Source organism: Perca fluviatilis, chromosome 7 (genome assembly GCF_010015445.1).
Source record: "Perca fluviatilis chromosome 7, GENO_Pfluv_1.0, whole genome shotgun sequence".
NCBI classification, from domain to species: Eukaryota; Metazoa; Chordata; class Actinopteri; order Perciformes; family Percidae; genus Perca; species Perca fluviatilis.
Genome location: NC_053118.1, coordinates 18933314 through 18957087, shown reverse-complemented (window position 1 = coordinate 18957087; position 23774 = coordinate 18933314). Strand labels below are relative to the sequence as shown.

The 23774-nt window shown below is 40.2% G+C and overlaps 1 protein-coding gene across 1 annotated transcript; it reads right to left on the bottom strand.

Moving 5' to 3' along the window:
• Positions 1-1050: 1050 nt before the first annotated feature.
• On the bottom strand, positions 1051-22858 carry zmp:0000001114 (suppressor of tumorigenicity 14 protein homolog). Its single transcript, XM_039805431.1, has 19 exons — positions 22579-22858; positions 14274-14421; positions 13454-13614; positions 12204-12274; positions 11615-11787; positions 10861-10899; positions 10101-10329; positions 7697-7836; positions 7449-7552; positions 6910-7019; positions 6508-6638; positions 5910-6014; positions 5304-5411; positions 4842-4955; positions 4194-4313; positions 3516-3696; positions 2062-2330; positions 1361-1497; positions 1051-1224 (listed from the first exon to the last, which is right to left on the bottom strand). Exons 1-19 carry the CDS (start codon positions 22603-22605, stop codon positions 1063-1065), a joined length of 2529 nt encoding a protein of 842 aa, XP_039661365.1. The 5' UTR covers positions 22606-22858; the 3' UTR covers positions 1051-1062.
• Between the last annotated feature and the right edge of the window lie 916 nt (positions 22859-23774).

Here is a 23774-nt window from a genome sequence, read left to right as displayed (position 1 = left end):
ACCTGAGCTTAACTAGAGACCTGTGCAAAAGCCAACTGGATCTAATCCTCATCCTCTGCCCCCTTTTTTTTGGCAACTCTTTCACAGATCAGACAAGGCCAGTGAGCATATGTAAATATGTTATCAAAATACTACTCTAGGACCCCTGTTCAGATCAACAACAACTTAAAACAACTTTAGCGTCACTCCGGTCTTTACATGCTGGACTTTTTCCCCGTTTTAGCCCACGGACTACAAATCTGGTATACTTAACATCACTGATGTAGGTTTCTAGATTGATTATTGCATTTTATATGCTTCTGGTTTCAATTAATTTTAGTAGGATATGAAAATGCCCCTGCATGGATTTGAGTAACATGTTGAGTCTTTTGTTTTTCTCTCTTAACTTATGTTAAGAAAAAAATAACCGTATCGAAAATAATCGGCAGTAACGTAGGAGTGTTTTGTAGCAAATAGACTAAAACAAGAGTTATGGTCCTTTAAGATACTTTGATAAATAAAATCCCAAATGTATAGCTATTTACAATATGAGCCCACTGGCGAAGTGCAACATTGACTGCAGCCCAAGAGGATGAAGGCATCTCACCAGTTTAGAAATACACAATACTAAGGCTTAAAAGCACTATCTACTTGTACACTATCAAATGTGTAAAATGTTCAGATTAAAAAGTTACCTTGGACAACTAATTCTCAGAATTTGCATATTTCATCATTTGCACTCTATATTCACCAGTGATACATGACAATACTGATGGGGGGATGGGGGGGAGAGGGGATAAAAGACATTGTGCTCATTTACGCCTTTAAAAACCATACAAAATATGAGTGTGTGTGTGAGAGAGAGAGTGAGTGGGAGTGGTAAAATGGGGGGTTGGCAACCAAATAAAGTGCTTTAAGTCATCCATGTGAGTAGTTTTGTCCGTGCAGCAATATCCTCAGCCTGCTGCTAAATTAATACATGTTGGAGAGACTTGAATCAGATTCAAATGTTCTGTCTCCATTATCTTTAGCACTATGATGCTGGTCCCCATTCTGCATCACTCTCTGTTCCTACCGACATCATCAAATCCCTGTCTCCGTCTTGAGCCAGTCTACTAGCTTGGTGACGCGCGAGTAGACACCAGGCTTGTTCCGACGAGCGCAGCCCTCACCCCAGCTTACGATGCCGGCCTGGAACCACTTCCCACTCTCCTCGAAACATACCAGGGGGCCTCCGGAATCTCCCTGGTGACCACGGTGAGGGGAGAGTGGTTATTAGATTGGGTTGTGATGTGAGAGCATGATCATTATTTGGTTGTGATGAATCTGTATCAGCCCTTTGTCCTTATTCTATTCTGGACAACATGTTGCTCGGTCTCACCTGGCATGCGTCAACTCCTCCAGCCAAGAATCCACTGCAGAGCATCCTGGAGGTGAGTTGGCCCTCCGTGACCACATCACACACCGTGTCGTTGATGATTTTCACCGATGCCTTCTGCAGCAGCTGTGACTTTGAACCTGCAAGAGCAGGACAAAGGGGTCACATGACCTCTGTGTTCGCCGCTAACATCAAAAGGTGTTAATGGGCTGGATTAGTGTTAGCTAACGAAGGTTTAAGAGGCATCCCAGGAGACCAGACGCCTGTCTTGATATATGGATATGGAAGAAGGCTTAATGGAATAGAGCAGATTAGAAAAAAGATGAGAGAAAAGGGAGGGAGGGTTGAGCGGAAGAAAAGTATGTCATGATGGGAAAGATAAAGAAATGGGAGGGACATTAAAGGAAAGGAAGGCTAAAGGATGAAATGAGAAAGAGATGAAGGGAAGAGGAAGGAAGCAGGCAGGGAGGGAAGATGAAGGACAGAGATGAATAGCTCATTGTGAGAAGGATGGGGGAGGAGTAAGATGTCTTAATCTTGATGCGAGTTTTGATATGCAAAAATGAAAAACACAACTGTAGAGGGGGTCATCCATAATTGAGAAATAACAATATAAATATTCAAAATTAGTATATCAGTTACAGCGAAAAAAAAACAACAAATGACGACAGTTCCACCCAGAATCAGCAATTCCTGCATAATACCTCCTTCTCGGAGCGCGCCCCAGCCTGTGACCCAGCAGGGCATGCCTGCAGGGAAGACGTGGGAGGAAGCGGGTAGGCAGATGGGTTGGATGGTGTTGGTGAACTCCAGTGGCTCGCGGAGTTCCAGCAGTGCAATGTCATAGTCAAAGGTCATCTGGTTGTAATTTGGGTGGGTGATGATCCTCTTCACTAATCGGATCTGCACTCCATCCTGCTTGTACTGGTCCTGCATGCCACTGTAGGTTTGCCAGTTGGATGCAACAAGGTTCCTGTGGTAGCATCGTGGGGCAGAGGTTATGTTTCTGTACACGTGCGAGCCAGGATGGGTGAACCCAACATTATGAACATGTGTGCAATGCAATACAACCCCATTCAACAGTCCTGCAATATATGCTACTGTAAGGTTACAGTTTCTGTTGAGACAAAATGATAAGAACAGCTTCAAACACATAGCAATCCAGCATCCTCTCCAACAGTCTCAACAAGACCTAAACATAAGTAGGGCTGGGCAATATATCAATATTATATTGACACTGATATTTAAATTTTGGATATCGTGATATGACACAAGCGTTGTCTTTTCATGGTTTTACAGGCTGCATTACAGTAAAGTGATGTACGTTTCTGAATTTACCAGACTGTTGTAGCTGTTCTATTATTTGCCTTTACCCACTTAGTCATTATATCCACATTATTGGTGATTATTTATCTAAAATCTCATTGTGTACATTTGTTGTGAAAGCACCAATAGTCAACCCAACAATATTGACAATGATGTATTTGGTCAAAAGTATCGAGATATTTGATTTCATATCGTCCAGCTACAATTATAAGCAACAAAGGTATTTGATTAGATTATTGTACTGGATTGCATTCAATTTTCATGATATTGTCTCCACCCCTGTACAAAAATATGCAAATATACTACTTATTGTGATATATGCCATACAGTATATGATAACTGTTGTGGCTTCCATAAAGTAATCTGGAAAAAAAATTGTATAGCAAATATTAACTGTAAATCTTTGAAAATGAACACATTCCTCTCTCCACAACAATAGAGGTGGCTCAGGTCGAACAGCATGGTTAGTGCTCCACCTACAGGCCACTCTGATGAATACAGCTCCATGCTTTCATATATGAAATGTAAATTTAGCCCATTTCACCTTCAAGGTTTTTCCGAATTAACTGCATCATCAGGGGCTATTTTTCAGACTTTGCAATTTGTATATAAATGGTCCTCCGATGTGCCATTTTGCCTGCAGAATATGTCTGAGCATATTGCATAATGAGATGTAATAAAATTTTGTCTAATGTGATGAATAATAACATACTAAGGGAAACAATAACAGCTTATACACCCAAATATATGAAAGGGAATGCGTTACGTATTATATACATATTACAGTCCTGCTCTGTATATGTGTATGCACGCTATGGATGTTTTGACTCACGCTGCGCTGCTGGTGACAAAGCAGTGGGAGGCCGAAAGGAGCCACTTCTTAGATATGATGGAGGCCCCGCAAACATGCCCAAAGGTCAGGAAGTGAAGGCTGACCTGCCAGGGCCACTCCCCCATCTCAGCGTTCTGCCCTCCTACGATGCGGTTCAGCTTATAGGGCCTGGTGCCACAAGCTGACATTTAACAGAGAATATAATTAGAGAGGAGGGGCGTTGAACGGTGAGCGCAAAATACTAGGTGAGACTGGCATTTGTGATCAGAGGGGAAAATCAGAAAATGAGATTAAGTTGACTGGAAGCTATCATGATGCCAGCCTTTTCTGTGAATGCTACTACGACTCTTTGGAATCCTAATAAGGCACACTGGCATATTAGCTGATCAAAAAAACAGAAAAAAACACACCCTGAGGCTTAAATGGAGGAAAAAACAAAATCTTCAGAGATGACAAGCGCTGCTTTCAAAGACAAATGAAATAAATAAAGCAGTCAAGGCCTGGGGCTCTTTTCTAACAGACAGCTCTAACGCGAAGCTCAACTCAGCTCTTCTATAATCTAGTTTGAATGACACTGAAGAGATTAGATCCACTTTCAGCAGTTTTACAAATTGTAAAAAAAAAAAAAAAAAAAAAGGTACATTTTGTAAGGTGGAAAGAGATTAAAACATTTCTTACCGCAGTAGGCCTCGTCAGAGTTATCAGAGCAGTCCATGACGCGGTCACATTCGGCATTCACCTTGTTGACACATTCTTTGTTCCCACACTTGTAGGTGAAGTCAGAGCAGACGCCCAGAGCTACAGTGGGATGGAGACAGGTCCCAAAATCAAAACACATAGCGTATTTCAATCAAGCGTTAGAGCATTGCTAAGTAATAGTAATACTATGCAATCAGCAAGGCTTCAAAGTGAGGCTTGAATTCACAATGCATAGTGATTGAGGAGCAGATTGCATTGACTGGGGGTATTGATTGGGGTTAAGGTTTAATATCCCCCTTTATTCACAGAAGTGAAAATCAAAAGGAAATGCAATAGAGCCCTGCGTGTGTGTGTGTGTGTGTGTGTGTGTGTGTGTGTGTGTTTGAGAGTATGAGTGTGTGAGGAGGAAATAAGAGAAGGAGCTAAACGAGAGAATAGTGAAAAATACTTTTGAATTAAGAATGAAGTCTTCAGTGCAGCAGGGCTGTACAATTCTAAAGCTTTACTGACAAAGGTTAATTGCTTAACAGTTTGTATAACATTAAAATCACTCTGGTGGGGCTTTTTTTATTTATTTTTTTTTTAAATATGTGACTGGCTGGGAAAAGAATAAGGGCTGCCACTTACAGGCTTCACAATTGGCCTCGTCGCTTCCATCTTCACAGTCCTGTTTCTTGTCGCACACAACTTCCTGAGGCAAACAAACCCCGTTACCGCAGCGCCACTCGCTATCATCACAACCTGGAGGAAAGGAAACATAGTGATGAGGAAATCATTATAAAATAAAGATGAAAACTTGAATAAAAGGACAAGACATGCCAATAAGTTTCAGGAGGACATTAGTGGTGAAGCCACGGTGGACATTAGCATCAGCCTTCATTCTTCTAGTGTGTATTACACATGATTAAGTGTCTGGAGGGATGCTGAGCAAATTGGGCTTCAAGGCATCAAACAAACTCCATTACTGATAAAATAATGACTGCATACAGCCCAGGAGTCAGTGACCAGAGCATTAGCAGTGATGTGCCTTTAATGTTAGCACAATTAGCATAGCATTAGATAGGGTTTGAATGCTTTAGAAATACTTACTGCAACTTTTCTCATCGCTCCCATCTCCGCAGTCATTGACGCGATCGCACACCCAGAGTTTTGGTTTGCACAGGCCATTGTCACAAGGAAACTGATCCTTCCCGCACTCTGAGGTAATAGAAATGCCAAGTATTAGTGCAACCGAGGAAGATGTTTATAGGAGTGATTGGAAAAGGGCATGTTCACCAACACAAACCACAGGATATACCTTACACCAGTAGGTCAAGATAATTAGAAAAAGGTAATGGCTAGAGCCTTAAAGAAATAGTCACACATTTTCTTTTATTTCTTGCCAAGAGATTAATGAGAAGATAGATAAATAGGATACATTAAAGGCTACAGCCTTCACAGCTCAAATTGCAAATAAAAAAAAAAAAAAAAAAAAAAAAAAAGGTACATGGATGTTCCAAATGCAGTTTGAATAGTAAATATATACATCCAACCACTGTGGAGATATCAATGTCTTAATGTGTCTTCCTGCAGTGCGTGCTTAATGTTTGGAACTATACCTTTAGTGGCTCAGAGTGGAGGATATAGGAAACAGGATAAGAAATAAAGAGAGGAGGAAAGACAGAAAAAGTGTGGTTGGGTCGAGGGGGAACTCACGGCACTTCATCTCGTCGCTCATATCACCGCAGTCGTTCCAGCCATCACACTTCAGTTCTTTTGCGATGCAGATGCTAGAGGCGCAGGCAAACTTGTTGGGGCAAGCTGCTCACAAAAACAGAGAAAAGAGGGAGGGAGCAGGGAGAAAAAGGAGAGAAAGACGATGATGACAAATTGAGCGAGAGGGAGTGACAGTGTATGTTCGCAACATCCATCATGTTGCCAATGCTTGTCCCTGTTGATCAGAGCAATTATAAATCCATTTCGGTCAAACTGGGAGACAACATAAAGAGCGGAGGGTATTGAAAGTGGAGTGCTCCTGACTGACAGTGGCAAATAAAATGGACCCAATAAACAAGCTCTCTGGTGATTAGTCTAGCTCTCGAGTTTCACTGCTGCAGTTTCTAAGCCTCTATCACTAAACAGCTCCTTTGACTGTCAGTCAGCTACTGTCTTCGTAGTCTCTCAGACTACACGGTTACTCCCCCTATCTCGCTCTGTAATGGCAGGCTACGAGTGTCAGTGTCACGTTGCAACGTTTCACCCATCTTGCCAAGTGTCGTGTAAACGTGGGTGCGAGACGAGACTTTAAACTCACGGTTTGTAGGATCGTAAGCGCTGTACTCGGCACTGAAGCCTTTGTCAGTGTAGGACACATCGGAGTGGAAGCTCACATTTAGGACGTTGGTGTCGCTGGTCAGAGCCAAAGAGGAAATTTCTCCGCAATACCTGGGACACAAGACCAAGGTTCAAAAGGAACATTCAGGTTTATTACAACTTGGGTTTTATTTTTGTAGTTCTAGTGGGTACGATGACAATGTGCTCACTAAAGTAAATGCTAAGATTAGAGTAAAGGGCAACATTACTACAACAATGTCTAAGGGGGTGAGAAACAAGAGCAGTCAGAATAAGAAGTCGTTCTGTGAACTGTGACGGATGTTTACTACAGATGGTATATAGGGTATAATTTAGGGTGTCATTCAAATCGTTAAAGTCTTACTTGTTGTCCATAACCTCCACATAGTCTTTGTGACAATCATGGGTGTCCACCCTGGGCTCTTTCATGCGGAACATGGTGAACTTCACCCGCACCTTGTTCCCAGCAGGGACCTACAGCACAGAGGAAAAGCTGATTGGTACTAACAACCTTCTTTACCATGCATGTCACTCCTCCATCTACACACCAAGACATGTATCTGTATGCCATGTAAATGCAGCCATGGGTGCGCACGCACACACACACACACACACACACACACACACACACACACACACACACACACACACACACACACACACACACACACACACACACACACACACACACACACACACACACACACACACACACACACACACACACACACACACACACACACACACACACACACTCTCTGACAGATGAAGATAGAAGAGGTACTGAACAGCTTGGCTTCTATAGTGCTGTCTCAGCATTCCTCTCATGGCAGGCTAAGGATGGAGGAGGGGGATGGGGAGGAGGAGGAGGAGGGCCAGTGTAAGGGGCAGAGTGTTGCAAACCTTGATGGTCCAATTGCAGTCCATTGCAGGAGGATAGAAGCTGGGGTAAAGTGGGGAGGTAAAGACTCCTTGACTTTCAGAGAGGATGCCACCACAGGTTGTAACTGAAAGGAAAACACATCATATATTCACATTTGAGCATAACACAAAGGGTTTAAGTATTAACAAAACTAAACAAATTGAGGTGAACGGCTGTAGATAAAGTACAGAATGCAGCTGATGGTAAGTGCTGTAAGTGTCTTAATTACCGTTGGACTTGAGTTTGGTGCTATACACGGCCTGGAAGCCAGGCCTATGGATATCAGAATCAGTTATCAAATTAATCAGCATGATGTTGCCGGATGACACCACTGCCAGAGGGTTGGAGGGGGGCCTCTGACCACACTTTCTGTGAGAGAAGGATGAGTAGTCAAGCAAGATGGTACACAAACCAGGTACGATCACAGAATCAGAAAGAGGCGTTTGCCACAAATTGTAGTAAACACAACCAGAAAGTCTGAGCTGAATGCCTGATGCATTTACTGACTGGAGTTTTTGCATTATACAGCTGTAATTCCTTTTAGTCAAAAGCACTAAAAACATCAATTTGGCAAACAAGTTTAAAATGCTTAACAGAAAAAAAACAATTTGAAAAGAAATCAATAGATAAGCAGAGAGGTGTAGAGTAAGAGATAAATAAGGAGAGATGTGCCAGCACTAGATAGAAATTGCTTAGACGGAGTTTCAAAGTCAAACATTAGGTACATTAGCAAAAAGTTTCAGCACTGCTGGCGGCAGAGGTGTGAATGACACTGCAAGAGCAGCAATACATCTACCTCTAGTAGAACAATGTCATTATAGAGTATTATATTATGGCTCTCATAAACCTTATGTCACCTTGGATAAAGTTGATCGCTCAATAGCTTTATAAAAATGTTATGCATCACTTGTTAAGGCATATTTGTTGGGCAATAGTTTCTGAGTTGGAAATTGCCTGCAGCTACAAATTATGTTGCATTCAGGAGCCTTTACTTTTAGAATCATAGCCCTCCCCCATAGACAAAGTGCAATTACACACAGTGGTGTAGCAGGATTCAGGTTGGCAACCTTCATAGATTTGAAAGCAGAGGTCTTTTTGAGCCAACTCAATCTCACTGAGGTCTCAAAAGTTAACAATACAATGAGACATGCCGTTGTAAAGGCTTCAGGGCCAAGAAAAAAAAAAGAAAAAAAAGTTGTAATCACAAATCCAGTGAAAGGAATGAAGTGGAACATGTTTTCCACCTACATCAAAAGAGCTTTTACTCCTAAATCCCTCTGCAACATTTCAGTCAAGTGATTCCTAGTGCTTGTCCTCTGGGAATCTGATCGTCAAGGCTAAATAAAAGAGACAAATGTTGGTTGAGCCCTATCAAACAAACCCTGCTAACAAGGTTAAAGGCAAAATGAGAATATGATTTGTCTCACAATTTGATGTACTGTGGGAGCAAAAACTTGGTTTTCTCTTCCTCTCAGGGGAGAGGCAATAGCGCAATGGAAATAGTCCTCATTAGGGGACTTTTGTTTTTTAAATCTTCATCGCAATATCAACTAGCACAATATACGTGTACATATCGCGAAAGGCTACAACATATCGCAATAGACACTACGAGATTTTTGTTAGTTGAAAGAAAATATCAGTAGAAAAACTGCAAATTAAAATGTAACTCACTTTTTTAAGTGGTGCCTTTTATGTTCAATTCAATGTTCAATTTGTTCAATAAAAGAAATAAATTATTTCCGTTTATTTGTTTTAAATTCAACAAGCAATTTGTTGTATTTTAGAAGAATACTGAAAGCAACAGAAGGGCAGAACTGAGTACACTTTAATATCTGTTTATTTATCACAAGTAATATCGTTATCGTATATGGCATTTTTTCCTAATATCGCGCAGCCCTAGTGCAAGGAATACTGCATGGCATAGGCTAATAGTATGATGAAACCTGATCCAGAGATATTTTACTTTTAAAAAGCACCAGTATGACCCACGTACCATGAACCACATGTTTCTATTAAAGTGCTCATATTATGAAAAAAAAAAACATGCATACAAACTTGGAAAAAAACAACATCTATGCTGTTTTGACTGAGATACAGGTTTCTGAATGTATCCTGCTTTCAGTCTCCGGTGAGCTGTTCAAAATCTGCAGGGTTTTCTACGTCAGTAGCCAAATTGAGAACGGGGGGGCTAGCCCGTTCAATGGCAAAACACTGCTACAACACACAAGTTCACCATAACCTACAAAAGAACTACTTGCAAGTCCCTGTTCTGCAGGTATTCCACGCAAAGTTGGAAGTGCGCCCTTGTTTAGATGAAGTCTCCCGGCTAATCCTGCCTTGTACTAACTGAAGTTAGAGAAACAGCTAGCTAGGTGATGTTATCCTTACCTAGCTACTGCGCATGTGCAACTCCCAACAAAGATGGAACAGAAGTGTGATGTCTCACTCTGTAGCTAAAACCGAGATCTGAACACACACGGTGAAAAGAGGAGCTGCAGCAATGTGCAGTACAACAAAAATATGGTGTTTTTCGAAAATTAAACCATGTAAACCTATTTTGGTACAACCTCAAAATACAATTATGAACCTGAAAATGAGCATAATATGGGCGCTTTAAAAAGGCTCCGACTTACATTGTGATGGCCTGAGAGTAATCTGGACTCAAAGAGTCATAGATGGAGACAAAGTCATGATTGCAGTCATCCTCGATGTGGAAAAAAGGGAAAGAGACAAATATGACCGTGTCCTCTGAAGCTCGGATTTGCCATTGACAACGAGACTTGGTGGGGTAGCCTTTGGGGTACCCTGGTGACGTAAATGTTTTTTCCGTTTCTTCAGCCTTCAGAAGGTAGAAACACTCCTCTGGAAATACAAATATTGGGGATCATACAGTGATTGTCATTGTGTTTTGTATCCTGCTCATTTAAGTTGTTTTCTTAAAAAACATTGACAGTAAAGTTGATGTTTGTTTTTCCTTTCAATATTTCTTTTATTATGCAAAGAATATTCTGAAAATTAAGTTTTTTCTGTTTTTCCTTTGCATTACAAATTACACAGTTGAGCACTATTTATTCACTAGTTCTGCCATCCTTTATGTCATAGATGTATGTAACGACAGATTCATGTCCGGATAGTACAGCTACTCTGGTAATGCAATGTAATGTAGTCTAATCATCTCAAGGTAATAAATCAGCAGACAGTGTCAAAGAAAAGTGTTGTGCATAGTGACTGACTCGCTCTGGCCCGATACAGGGTTCTCAATCTCTGACTAGAGCAGCACATGTACAGTACAGGCCAGGACAGTCATTCGTTACAGACTGGCAGGAGGCTGAGCATCTAGCCAGCTGGAAAATTACAACTGCGACTGATTGAAATGGAACATGCCGTACTCACTGTCGTCTCTGGGGTTCCTCACCATGCGAGGATCTGTTACTGGAGACAGAGAGAAGAAGCAGTCAAACAGGAGGAAAGGTAAGAATGGGTCGCTAATGTTGGGTGGTTGATAAGATTTGATGCATGAGCCTAAAATATTTGGGTTGCACATTTTCTGTTCAATTTCCCTGCGGTTAAGAGAACCGGTGATGGTGTGTAGCTATTTCTGCTCCATCTCACCTTGCCCTACAGCAGCAAACCCATACATCTCTGTCTAACTATCTGGGACAGCAACATCAAATCATAACCACAGAAATCATTTTAAAGAAGACCAAAAACCACTGAGTCACAGGGCCAGAGCTTGGCTGGTGGCCAGGATGTGGACAAATGCAATGTGAATGCTGAGAGGACAGAAGGAAGAAAAATGGCTGTCTAAAGCCAGGCCAGAGCCCAGCTAATATCATTAAAGGATCCAAACAGCATAAAATGTGCAATCTTAGATGCAGCACAAGCAGAGAGGTCTGGCTTATCGGTTATCATCTTATCAGCACAACTCAGAGCAAGCTCCTGTAATACAAATAGAAAGCATACCAATGATAAAAAAGGGAAAATACCAATGCTAATAGGAAATGACAATGACCTTATTTATATCTGTATTCACAGAGCTTTATCTTTGCTGTTTGTTAAATGTCATAATCTGGAGCCAGTTGTAGTCCCATCTTTCTGCCCCTTGGTGTGACCCCCCTCCCTCCCACCTGGCCCTGGTGGTACCTACATGAGGCAGTGACTTCAGTGATCTGGATATCCACACGGTTCCCCAGGCTGCGCTGCCCATTAATCCCATGCTCCAGTACCTTCAACACCCGCATCTCTGAGAACTGCGGCACGATCTCCAGGTCTTCGACTGGAATATCAAACTGGGACCAATAGAAGGCTAAAATACCCTCACTGGTGTAAGCAGAGGTGAGAGAGAAATGGATGGAGGGTGGGAAGTGAGAGCATTAACACTTGTTACTGAAAAAGCAAAAATTAGTGGAATATGGGTGATTTGGATTACTGTGAATCACAAAAGTCAAAGCAGTAGCTGAATGCTCTGTGAGCTGTCGGGATTTACTGCAACTGTTAGTACAGAACTTCACAATCCACTACGGTGCAATGCTACACACATAACTGGGTGTGGTCGAATTGCAGATTTGAAACTTGAAACTGACTGAGACTTCAAATGCCTACAGAAAGTCGTGCAACAAAGCTTTTCCTTCATACAAGATTTAGTGTGAAGTTTATTTTTTACATTAAGCTTTCACTATCTGTTCAGCTGTATAAAAAATAAAAAGAAATTAGAGGAGCTCAAGATCTCACAGTACCTGAATGCAGTGATCTGAGACTTAGTGTAGTACTTTTCGAGGAGTGGATCTTTCTTGTAGTTTTCCTTAAGCTGTGTAGAGAAGATGTATTTTGAGAAGAAAGCTACTGAAAAGAACATGTACAACATTTCTGCTTGTCTGCCTAAAAACGAAAGTACAAATTAGCATGTTAACATTAAAACCGCTTTCCATGAAAAGCACAAAACAATGGGATTCTCAATTAACTGTTTTGCCTTCAGCAGCAGTGAGCTGCGAACTGTGTCAGACAAGGCTGCAGTCATACTCATTTGTGGTCTTAAATGCGGGTCACTAACATATATTATGCGTGTAAGGCCTTATCTAACCTCAAGTGCTTGTTTTGGAATAAAAGAAGGAACAAGAACCAGCTGCAGAAGGATGAGCAGGTGTCATTTGGTAATAAAAGCCCCAAATGACATGGAGGAAGAGGAAACTGGTTGTTCGTAGGACAAAGAGTTCCGTTATCATAAAACAACACCAATTTCAAAATGGCCATTTCTTAAGTTAAAGTCAGCAACATTAAATATGAACCCATTGCCATTTTACTAAAACAATCTAAGACACACAGATAAGATAAAATACAGTTTTCTAAGGACTCCAAAGGCAGGTGGGGAAAAAGTTCAGAGTCAAGTTGGTTAAACATGTTGCAGCAACAGTTTACTTAAAACTATAGTCTATAAGTTGTACTAATCATGTTAACAGTAACCTAGATCTGAAGATATTCCTCAAAAGCGGTCCTTTTTGTTGTTGTATGAGAGAGCAAACCTAGTACACCATGAAGCTCCCCCCCCCCACCCCCCACCCCAATCATCTAGTCATCTAATACTCCAGCTCCACTCTAATCCTCAGCCAACACCCTCACTTCGGTAGCTTTTCACTGAGAAAGTGTGCGCTTGATGGGATTTGAGCGAGTTTTCTTTTTTTGTGTGTGCTATCAACATGCTCCTAAGTAGTGCTACAAACATCTCCACTGCTTCCAATAATAGGAGATGCCGTGGAGGGAATTACAAAGAGGATGTACAGCGTTTTATTCCACCCACGCAACTGTGCCTTCAGCTGTTTCTGTGCAATGGTAGGGGCGTTTTTAAAAAGCATTTCCACAATGCCAAACTAATCCTCAGTTAGAGAAGGGAAATGAGAGTAACACTGCTCAAAATAATTAACAATAAACACTGTAGATGATAGAAAGGGAACAAAATAGGGAAGTCATCTTCTTTGGGTGTCAAACTCACAACTGCCTCCAGGTTGACTGCCAAATCCTGGAATTTTTTGCCGTCAGTATTCTCCAGCTCCTGGTCATACGGTACACCAACCAACTTCATATGCCCACTGAAGACCCGTGTTGATGGGCTGAGCTGCTTACTAGCAGTGGCTTCTGAATCAGCATCTTTAACTTGGAGGAGAGAGGCAGATGAGAGGTAAGTGTTTGATCAACAAAATGATAGCTGCCTCTGATTAAATGGGAGATGTAGGGTTTTATACAGACAGACCCTGAATCACCATTTTAAAGTTGTGCAGTGTGATCTCATATCAGGCACACAGTTTGGCTGTCCGATCAATTAAAAAAAGCCAGTTGAATCAAGAGGCTGTTTATCGAGACTTCAGAGGCCTTTTTATCAGACCCAGTATGTGTAAATGACAGGGAAGCTGTGCCATGGACTCTGTGACATTTTTCTCCTTTGCATTTTCTCCTTTGCATTATTTAAGGAGAAAGTCTGAGCTGTCAAATAGGCCAACACTAATGGAAAATTCATTAGAAAGTCCAAACAAGCCACTCTTACTCTCTAACTCAAAGTGATGCAGTTTCTGATGTTATGCCTGTCTCGGCAGTAACTGATTTTAGAAATGTAAATATTCACAATTTCTCATTTAATTCTATTAAGAAAAACCTTGATTTATGTACAAAAATGTCCAACAGCTTTGGTTTTTCTTCATCTTTAACTTACCCACACATAAAAAAAAAAAAAAAAAAAATCATACGTACATCATACATACATACATACACATCTAGCGTGGATGATATAGAAGAGGAAAGCTTTCAATTATACTCACAGACAAACAGCCAAATGAGAAACGCTGCAATGGCCGCAAGGATGAGAAGCGCCACAAGGACCCCGATCAAGATGCCGAGCTTCCGCTTTGATGAGACCTTCTCTTTGCTGGTTAGGAAGTCAATCCGCTCGTTACGGCCATTGCGGCCCTGATGCATAAAAGGAGCAAAACAAAGTCAGCGAACATACAGCAAGCATGCCATGTTCAGGATGCAGATAACATTTACTTTGATGTTACTTTGTGGGAGAAGTGTTCTCATTACACTAACCTCTGCTTTAACCCAAACCTTAAAAAAGATACCCAACTTATGCTACAAAGATTTCAGCTTCTGACTGAACAAATCACATGTTCTCCCCATAGATAAAATAAATAATACACAGTATTTAGTTGTGAACCTCCAAAAGATTAATTTGGTTATATGCATCTACAGATCACACATAAATCAATTTGTTTTAAATGGTAGGATAATGATTTGTCAGTGTCAGATGGGATTTTCTAAAAAAAATTAGAAATTAGAGAACACTGGAAACACATTAATCCTGTAATAGAAGATAAATGCAGGAGTATTGTATTAGGGAAACATCTCTGACCTGTCGAGTTTGTACTCGAGGAATAGATTATTTGCAAAATGGTGTAAAACAAACAATAGTTTTACTTTTCAATATTGAAACTGCTGATCTGTGACATGTTTTTTTTTTCTTTCTTTTTTACACTTCCCAATGTGACATGTTCAAACAGGCAGCTAGGCATATGTTACCAAACACAACTGGCAAAACCTGTTTGGTAAGTGTGACAACACTCCCACACTCATACCATCATACACACATACGTGAAATTTCATGATAATTTAGGGAGTCCTTGTAGAGATTACGGGCTTTCTGCTTTAGGCCGTGTTTGTGCATGTGTCTGTCGATACTGCGCGCATGTGTCTGTTGTTGAGCTTTCTCAAGTGGGCGGACTGAGAGAAAGGTTTCAGGCCGGTTAGTAATCAACACACAACGAATTCAATGTCAGTAGCCCATGAGTGAAGAAGCCCGAGTGCCATTAGGGATGGAGAATCACTTTGGTATTAAATCAATTTGTCAGATGTGCTGCCCCTTAAGACGGGGGCTCAATTACATGAGTCTAGATGATAACTCATGGCAATTAAGGCCTATTCTTACCCGGCTCGGGCTTCCACACATGCTTTCTAATTGGAATCTCTAACAGCAATCATGGGCCAGAATGAGCAGAATCATTAGAGATGGGGTCAGCAAGTGCTCCAGGGTCTCTCTCTATCAGTCACCCTGATCACAGCCTAATAAAACCATTACATGCTCTTCATCATATCCCATTCTTCACTCCTAGAAAGAGACACTATCCCATTTTTTAACTGTGTAGCTTTTCTTTTTAAATACCAGCTCAGTGTGTTATGCCATTATTAAACAGGAAGTAGTGCTATCTGTCTCTCAACACTGACTGAAGAAAAGCCACAACATGATGAAAATACAAGTGTTAATGTTTGATAAGAAAGCTATTAAAATTAAATTTTGTCTAGTCAGCGTCTGCCAGTGTATATGAATAAAGTCTAACCAGTTTTGCAAGTGGGAAACAAGTTACCACTGCTGTGAGGTGTGGTTTAAGAAAAAAAAAAAAAACTTAAGCAGAGTTACAACTGTCATTTCAACACTTAATAACAACGATTTATACCAATCCAGATCTCTTGTCCGAGTATAAATCATAGATTGTACTATAATGTACAGTACTTGGATACTGGACACCAACAAGTGAACTTGTTCCTGTTCACTGGACTGTATACTAGGGGTGGGACAAAATATCGATACAGCACTATATCGTTGTCTTACGTGCGATACGATAATCGATACGCTAGCGCCAAATAGCGATACTTTAATTAATAAAATAAGGCGCACTAAATTTATTTCCCTGCTGTTTTCTTACAGTTTGGACTTGCAGTGAATAAAGAGAAAAAACCTGCACATGACCTTTCCACTGGCATTTTGTAGTCATAGTTAGACAGATATTGTGATGTATATTTATAGGATTGCCTAGCAATAAATTGATTACCGCAGAATTGCTGTATCGTGATCGGAATTGTGAGCAATGTATCGTAAGGTACCCTGTGATTCCCACCCCTACTGTATACTGATTTTATGCGTAATTATATTAATTTGATAACTGCCTTTACTGCAACATTTTTCAACCAGGTTAAAGCATCAATAATTGGACAATTCTTCAGTATGTCCTTTTGATACTGAAGTACATGTTACTCTGCTGGATGTTTAAGTAAAGAGCAGAGTGAAAAGACAAATTGAAATCAAAGTGATTGGTGTCAACAAAGTTATTTTATATTCTGTACTTCAGTCATGCAAGATGTGGCATTATGAAGTGCTGTGTAAGTGTCCTAAATCCTTAAAGAAAGTGAAGTAGGCTCAGTAAAACAAATAACTGTCTTGCCATTTTACTAATCTACTGACTCTCTACACATGGAAATTGACTGTCAGACAGATTTGTCTCAATAGATAAGTAACATAGCTGACATTTCAGTAAAAGAAACATGGTACATACTGTGAATCTGGTTTGTAAATCAGTTCTGTATCTGCATGTGAGATAGCATAACTTTTTTTGTTTTTTACCTTTGCCCAGTCATCTCCCAGACTCTTCTCCTCTGTTGACCAAGGGTGGCTATAGACTCCTCTGATGCACACGGAAATGCAAGCATCTTGCTTAAGTTACACTTTACTTACACTTGAACAGATCAGAGTAATCATTAATGTTAAAAGCTTTAATGATTACAACACCTGTAACACTTTGTGCTGTCCCTACTGTGACAAAACAAAATGGCTGGTGTAACAAAAAGGCCTATGGGCTTCAGCCCCTTATTTTCATGTCTCAGCCAGTCGAGTCCTGTCTCCACCTAAGGGCAGCAGAAACACCACAGATGATCCCAGGGACGGACTGGGGCTAAAAAAAAAAATGCACTGGACCTTCTCCCAAATAGGCCCATCATCCGGCCATTCGCCCCTAGCCGTGCGTGACAGACACTAGCCAGGATGTCCTGATACTATGCCACAATACTGTAGCCTATCAGACAAGGTATTCACAGCAAGTAACATCTCAAAACCAAACCCGTTACATCTGCATTGAAAATAAAATACAAATAATGAAATGTCACTGGCTACAGAAACCCCAAATTACACAAACTTGTAATTATAAAATAGTACAGTTTTATTATTATTACTGATTACACTTTCAGAGATAAAGTAGGCTACTTGCTGTACCTGAACATGGGGATTAGATATATTGTAGAGCTATACCAAAACTACATTGAGAGTTAGTTACTATATACTATAACTTATAACTATTCAAATATAATGTAAGCAAATTTAATGTTGGGGAAGTAAAAGAAAAAAAACTTTAGGTTAAATTTCATGAATTATTTAGCCCCCTTCCCTGTTTGTTAGCATGTTTAGAGTGGTAGCAATGCATGCCTGTTTTCCTTTTTTTTTTCCAATACCATGGTCTTCATCCTAGCAACAAAAGTGAGCTCACTACAACCTCTCACATACAACCAAGTGAGATCGCGGTCAACCCGCGATTAATTTCTAACACGTTCAATGTTTCAAATTAACCTAACAGAAATTATTAAACACGTTAAGTTTGACAGCACTTAATGGCACGATCATTTTCATAATCATGATGCACACCCTAGTTGATAGATGACTATGCAATTTGCTAACATAGGGATAAAGGCTGCCTATTATAATGTGCCCCCATCCTGGCACTTACCAGTATGTCTTGCTGATGTGAAATTAACTCTGCTGTCTGTCCCTCATCATGACCAGGCTGTGGATGCTCAGGCTCAGCTTCCACTTGGTCCTCTACACTCTGGCTAAGTGATGCAGTGCTGCTTTGGTCGTCAAGGACTACAACATTACTGCTGTGAGCTTTTTGCATTTTGCTGCATCAGTCTCGAGAGACTTGGCCCTCTCTTCTTTGAATTTTTCCCATCCACCTTTCTCCTTACGTTTTCTACTAGCCATTGTCCCGTCTAATGATGTAGGCCTATAGACTGGGTAAATCCAGCCCGATCTACCAGCGATTTGATTGAGAAGATTGAGCTTGGTCTGGTGATAGCTACACGTAGCATATAAGTGATTGGATTAGCGGCCCCCGTTTTTGGCTGTTAATATCGCTTTATTATACTTTTTTTGTGCCGATGCTGACGGCCATCGGTTGGACAGCCGTTCTGGACCTTTCCCGAACACACAGATTGTCAGTCCGTCCCTGGATGATCCTATAACCCCTTGTCTTAACTTGGTGTGAACAGCACGTAAGCAATATGCAACCATTTAATTTGATCACACAAGTGCAGGCCGGTACTCTTTATCTGATAACCTTTTTATGTTTAAGTTTAAATCAATATGGACGCCTGTCATTGAGACTGTGCAATCATTCAAGGCCTAGGTACCTAACAACTACTGTATAACTAACAACTAACATTTATAAGTGTTCATGGAGACTGACTTCTGTGCCATCTTGTTTTCCATTGAACTTAGTTTCACTATGCATTTGTGGTACCGTAACGAGGCGTATTTCTTGGTGCTCCACCCTCCAGGCTGCAGCCATACCCTCTTGATATACTCTGAACATTTTCCATTTAGTTATAAAGTAATTACACAATGCAGTCACAGTTTCACAGTGACACAGCACAACCTGTAGGAGTCCAAACATTCAGCTCTGGGTTAGAGCTCAAGAGTAGTGATGCTAGATTTGCAAACAAATTGTTCTTTTTGAACGACTCTTAAAGCTGAGTAGGTGGTTTATTTTTGGCGAAATTCGGCAAAAAAGAAAAATCATAACAACCTTTACTTAAGCATATTGTAATTGAAGTGGTCTCATAAAAAACTAGACTCCTTTATCTCCTCCTTGGCTTTGTTTTAAGGCTTAAGTAAATCTAGCCGTCACATGAGACTCTGGCCAATCACAGGTAATTTCAGAGAGGAGAGAAAAAAAAAAAAAAAAAAAAAAAAAAAAAAAAAAAAAAAAAAAAAAAAAAAAAAAAAAAAAAAAAAAAAAAAAAAAAAAAAAAAAAAAAAAAAAAAAAAAAAAAAAAAAAAGAAAAGAGAAGAGGAGGGAAGAAAGAAAGAAAGAGAGAGAGATCCTATTGGCGGTTCTGCAAATGCAGATGTGCGCGTCCCTTTAGGTGAGAGTTCTGTTTACCATAGCCAACGGCCCAGGGCTGCAGTTAATTCAAGGCTCAACTATTAGATGAGCGACTTTATGGTCATCCATCTATATACATCAGCCTTCTACATGGACCAGAGGCTGCAGCACTGCCTACTGCTGCCATCCAGCCACTACTAAAAGAGAGTACTCCACCCATTTAGCATCGCACCCCCATAACATTGTCGGACTCACAATAGATAGGTTTTGAAAAATTATGATAAAATTCATGCAGCACACCCAGATAAAATCATCTTATTTATTCCTCGCATTATTCACCCTTACAGTATCCATGATGCAAATAGACCACCAGTTAAAAATTTGGACTAGAAGCAAATAATCTAGCCTCGAGTCGCTAGCCTCAAGCAGAGATGAGGAGCGAGCTATAGAGGTCTTGTTACCTACCCCAAACGACGTTGCCTCAAGTGATATCCCTTAAGGCAATTTGTCATATTTCGAGCAGCTCCCTCTGAAACCACAAAAGGGTATACAACAAAACAACTTCCCTCCCACAAACTGTAAACAGACTTTGATGTGTAAAATCTGGGGGTTTCCCCTTTACAAAGCTCTCATATGCCTTCTCTGCATTCACTGGAGACTGCAACCAAAAGGGACAATCAAATATGCCAATTCATGCAATTTAGGCCTCTGATTAACTTTTAGTGAACAAACACCTACACACATCACTTTATTGACAGTGGCCCTAGGCAGACATTTAGCAGTTAGCCTCTGATTCCACAGAATCAGCCAGGTAGGTGTGTGAGGAAGAGTAAGGGGGAGCAAATCGACAAAATCCTCATTACAGAACCGAGGAAGACTGAATGAAGAACGATGCTGCGGCTGCCGCTGCCCTTGTACGGAAGTAGGGCTGGGCAATATATCGATATTATATCAAAAATCGAGGCTAGATATCGTCGTAGAGTTGGGATATCGTAATATTGTGATATGACACAAGCGTCTTGTCCTGGTTTTAAAGGCTGCATTACAGTAAATTGATGTAATTTTCTGAACTTACTAGCCGTTTTATTATTTGCCTTTAACCACTTAGTCATTATATCCACATTGTTATGTATCAAAACTCTCAGTGTTAATATTTTGTGAAAGCACAAATAGTCAACCCTACAATATCGACATCAATGAATTTGGTAAAAAAATATTGTGATATTTGATTTTTTTTTCCATATCACCCAACTCTATATGGAAGCAGCCTCCATCAGGTTGTGCACACAGATTGTCTAATTTTACACAAAGATGCAGACAGTGGCCAAAGATGGAAAGCCCTGACTGAAGTGTAAACAAAGCCTGCGTGAAACCAAAGATATAACTGAAGATAATTCATTATTTATTAAACTCCACAGTTTTGTCAACTGTTCATTTGAATGGATCACTCAGTGGAGTCATTAATAAGAGACGTGGCGTTAACACAGCATTGACTTCACTTGCTCAAATTCAACATGGCTGCCCTTGAGATGTGGCCTAAAATGCAAGAGAAAGGCAGTATGTCCTTGCCTGAAGAATTGTGTACAGACGACTCTGCTGAGCCACCACATAAAACAGAGAACAGACTGACTAAAATTATCATAGTTCCCATTTGATCCAGTATTTAAGACTGACCTCATTATCTGTGAGTAATCAAATATTAACAAAGGAAAAAACTGTTTCACTCATGCATCTTGCATCATTTGAAACAAGTATCTCTCCCAGCTTTCAGAATAAAAAAGGCAGAGGTGTGGCATGACAACCTTACAAAATCAAATTCCTAGAGAAATCTCAAACACGTTTCAAAAGAAAAACCTATATAGTTGTGAAAAAAGGGAAAACAGCACTTGTTTTGATATGTCACAGAAGCAGGAAGGGGTCAAGTAAGAACATGTTTGGCAATTCCCTTGTGTCTAACACCTTACAGCGTGGGCACCCTGTCCTCTCGGAGCTGGCTCATGGATATAGATATTTTCGAGAACAATCTACTGTTTTTGAAGTCCTTGTTAATGTCACACTAAATTAAGAAAGAATTATTTTGCTGGAATCCCGTTACTGTTTGCTCACTTTCTCAGCAGTACACATACTGGAGTGTGTATTTCCCCAGGGGTTGGGGACTGTTTTTCATTAGCTGTCTAATAAACGTGGTTGAGAGCTGGTGAATTTCAGCAGCACTGACCAACAGCCTTGTAACCATCAACGAGTCCCTTTGCAGAGTGAAGTTCACCTTTGGCCGTCTGACACGGTTTTCTGCCCACATCATCTACTGGTAATTCATTCGTCTAAAACAAGACTGAATTATGTAGTTACAAGAAATGTATGAATATGTACATTATGCATGTTCCAGGAGAATTTGACCTATACGTTAGGAAAAATAAGCTTTTTGCATTTTTATGAAATTAAAATACCATCCTGTACACATATTGCAATACAAAAGCCATCCACTTCACAAAACTGTCTTTGTGACTGAAAGTTATAACTATGTTTTGTAAAGACTAGGTAATGTAAAAGAAGAATTATTTAGAAATGAAGTGTGGACAAAAATATTCTGCAGAATGGATCATTTAATTACCCACATTTCCAACTCCAGCCATTATCGGATATTAAATTGAGTGTATTCTATTATTTATTAAAGTATGGCCTTTCTGATAGCAGTTTAGATGTTAATAAACAAAATTCCCTTTGTTCATAATAAGGTTCACTTACCACACTCATGCTAACACCTAATTAAAAACTTTCCAGTCACAGACCACTGACAACACCACAGGGATAAACAGCAGTTAACGCTAGTCAAGACTGGTTTAATCATTCATTCAAACTTACATAACATTCAAACTACGTCGTCGTAGTATCAACGTTGATCCTAGGATGAGAGAGGCCCAGAAACATAGGCTATACTGATGACAATATAATATAGAAACGCCGTCAAAGGCCAAAATATCATGGTATGAAACGTCTGTAGGCCTAATCGTGTGAACACTGTCAATATGGTGTAGGCCCAAAGCAAACAAACTTTAGGTGTGTAGTAAAACTGTGTCTCTTTGAGGGACATTGACGCAACGGACATTGTCATTGATACGAAGGATAATTTGACCAAACTTACGTCGTATTCATATCTGGCGGAATGCATCTTCCAAAAAACGCTCCAACTGAAGTCCAACAGGATCAGTTCACCTTCCCAGGAGTGTCACACAGTTATGAATCCAGAATTTGCAGTGTGTAGAAAAAAGTATTTGCAGGTCTTTAAAGTTAAATCCAAATGTCAGGAGGTCTTCCTGTACCGTCGCGAGCTGGCAAAGCAGAAACACTTGAAACACCGCTTCCTCACACACCTATGATGTAAACCACGCCCAAATGCCTGCTGAAACTGCATAGTAGCGTAAGTGGGCAAAACAACAGGACCACACTGTCATGGCACAAAATAATTACCCATGAGTCTTCACTTAACATGTATAATGGTGCAGGGGGGCATTTTATTCAAACACTTGCTGCATGAGGACGTTGTTTCTCTCTTTATTCACACCGTCTGTTCCCCCCGCTTGCCGGTTGCGAATGTTGCTATCAAGAACCTAAGAAAAAAAAAAAAACATAGCTTGGAAGCATATGCACTACAACAACCAGTGGTGGAAGAAGTATTCAGATACTTTACTTAAGTAAAAGTAGGTCTACCATACTGCAAACATACTCTGTTACAAGTAAAAGAGCTGCAGTGAAAATGTTACTTAAGTAAAACTATGTAGGCTAAGTATCATCAGGAAAAAGTAGTCAATGCTGAAAAATCCTCACTTTTTAGAAACTGGAAAATTTCAAAACAGTTCTGTGTTTAATCGTCTAATAATTTCAGCTGTACGCCTACTTGTATTGTTGGGTAGTTTAATTTACAATTAAACATCTTATTTTACTACTACATGTGTTTTGGGTGTAAAAAAATTAACTAGTAACTAAAGTTGTCAGATTAATGTAGTGGAGTAAAAAGTACAATGTTGTCCTCTGATATGTAGCCTAGTGGAGTACAAAGTGGCATGACAAGAAAAGTGAAGTAAGTGAAGTGCACGTACCTAATAAGTTGTAGCCTACTTGAGTACAGTACTTGAGTAAATGTACTTAGTTACATTCCACCACTGACATCAACGTAAGGATTTTACAACACAGTAAAAGTCCATCTGCCTTACAGTACAAATATAGTGATGCGTTACAGTTTTTTTTAATTTCATATTTGTATTTCTTTGTTTGTCCATTTGTATTCACTTGTTACCCATTGCTCCTTTTGGAGATTCCAGACACTGTCCAGAGGTTTTA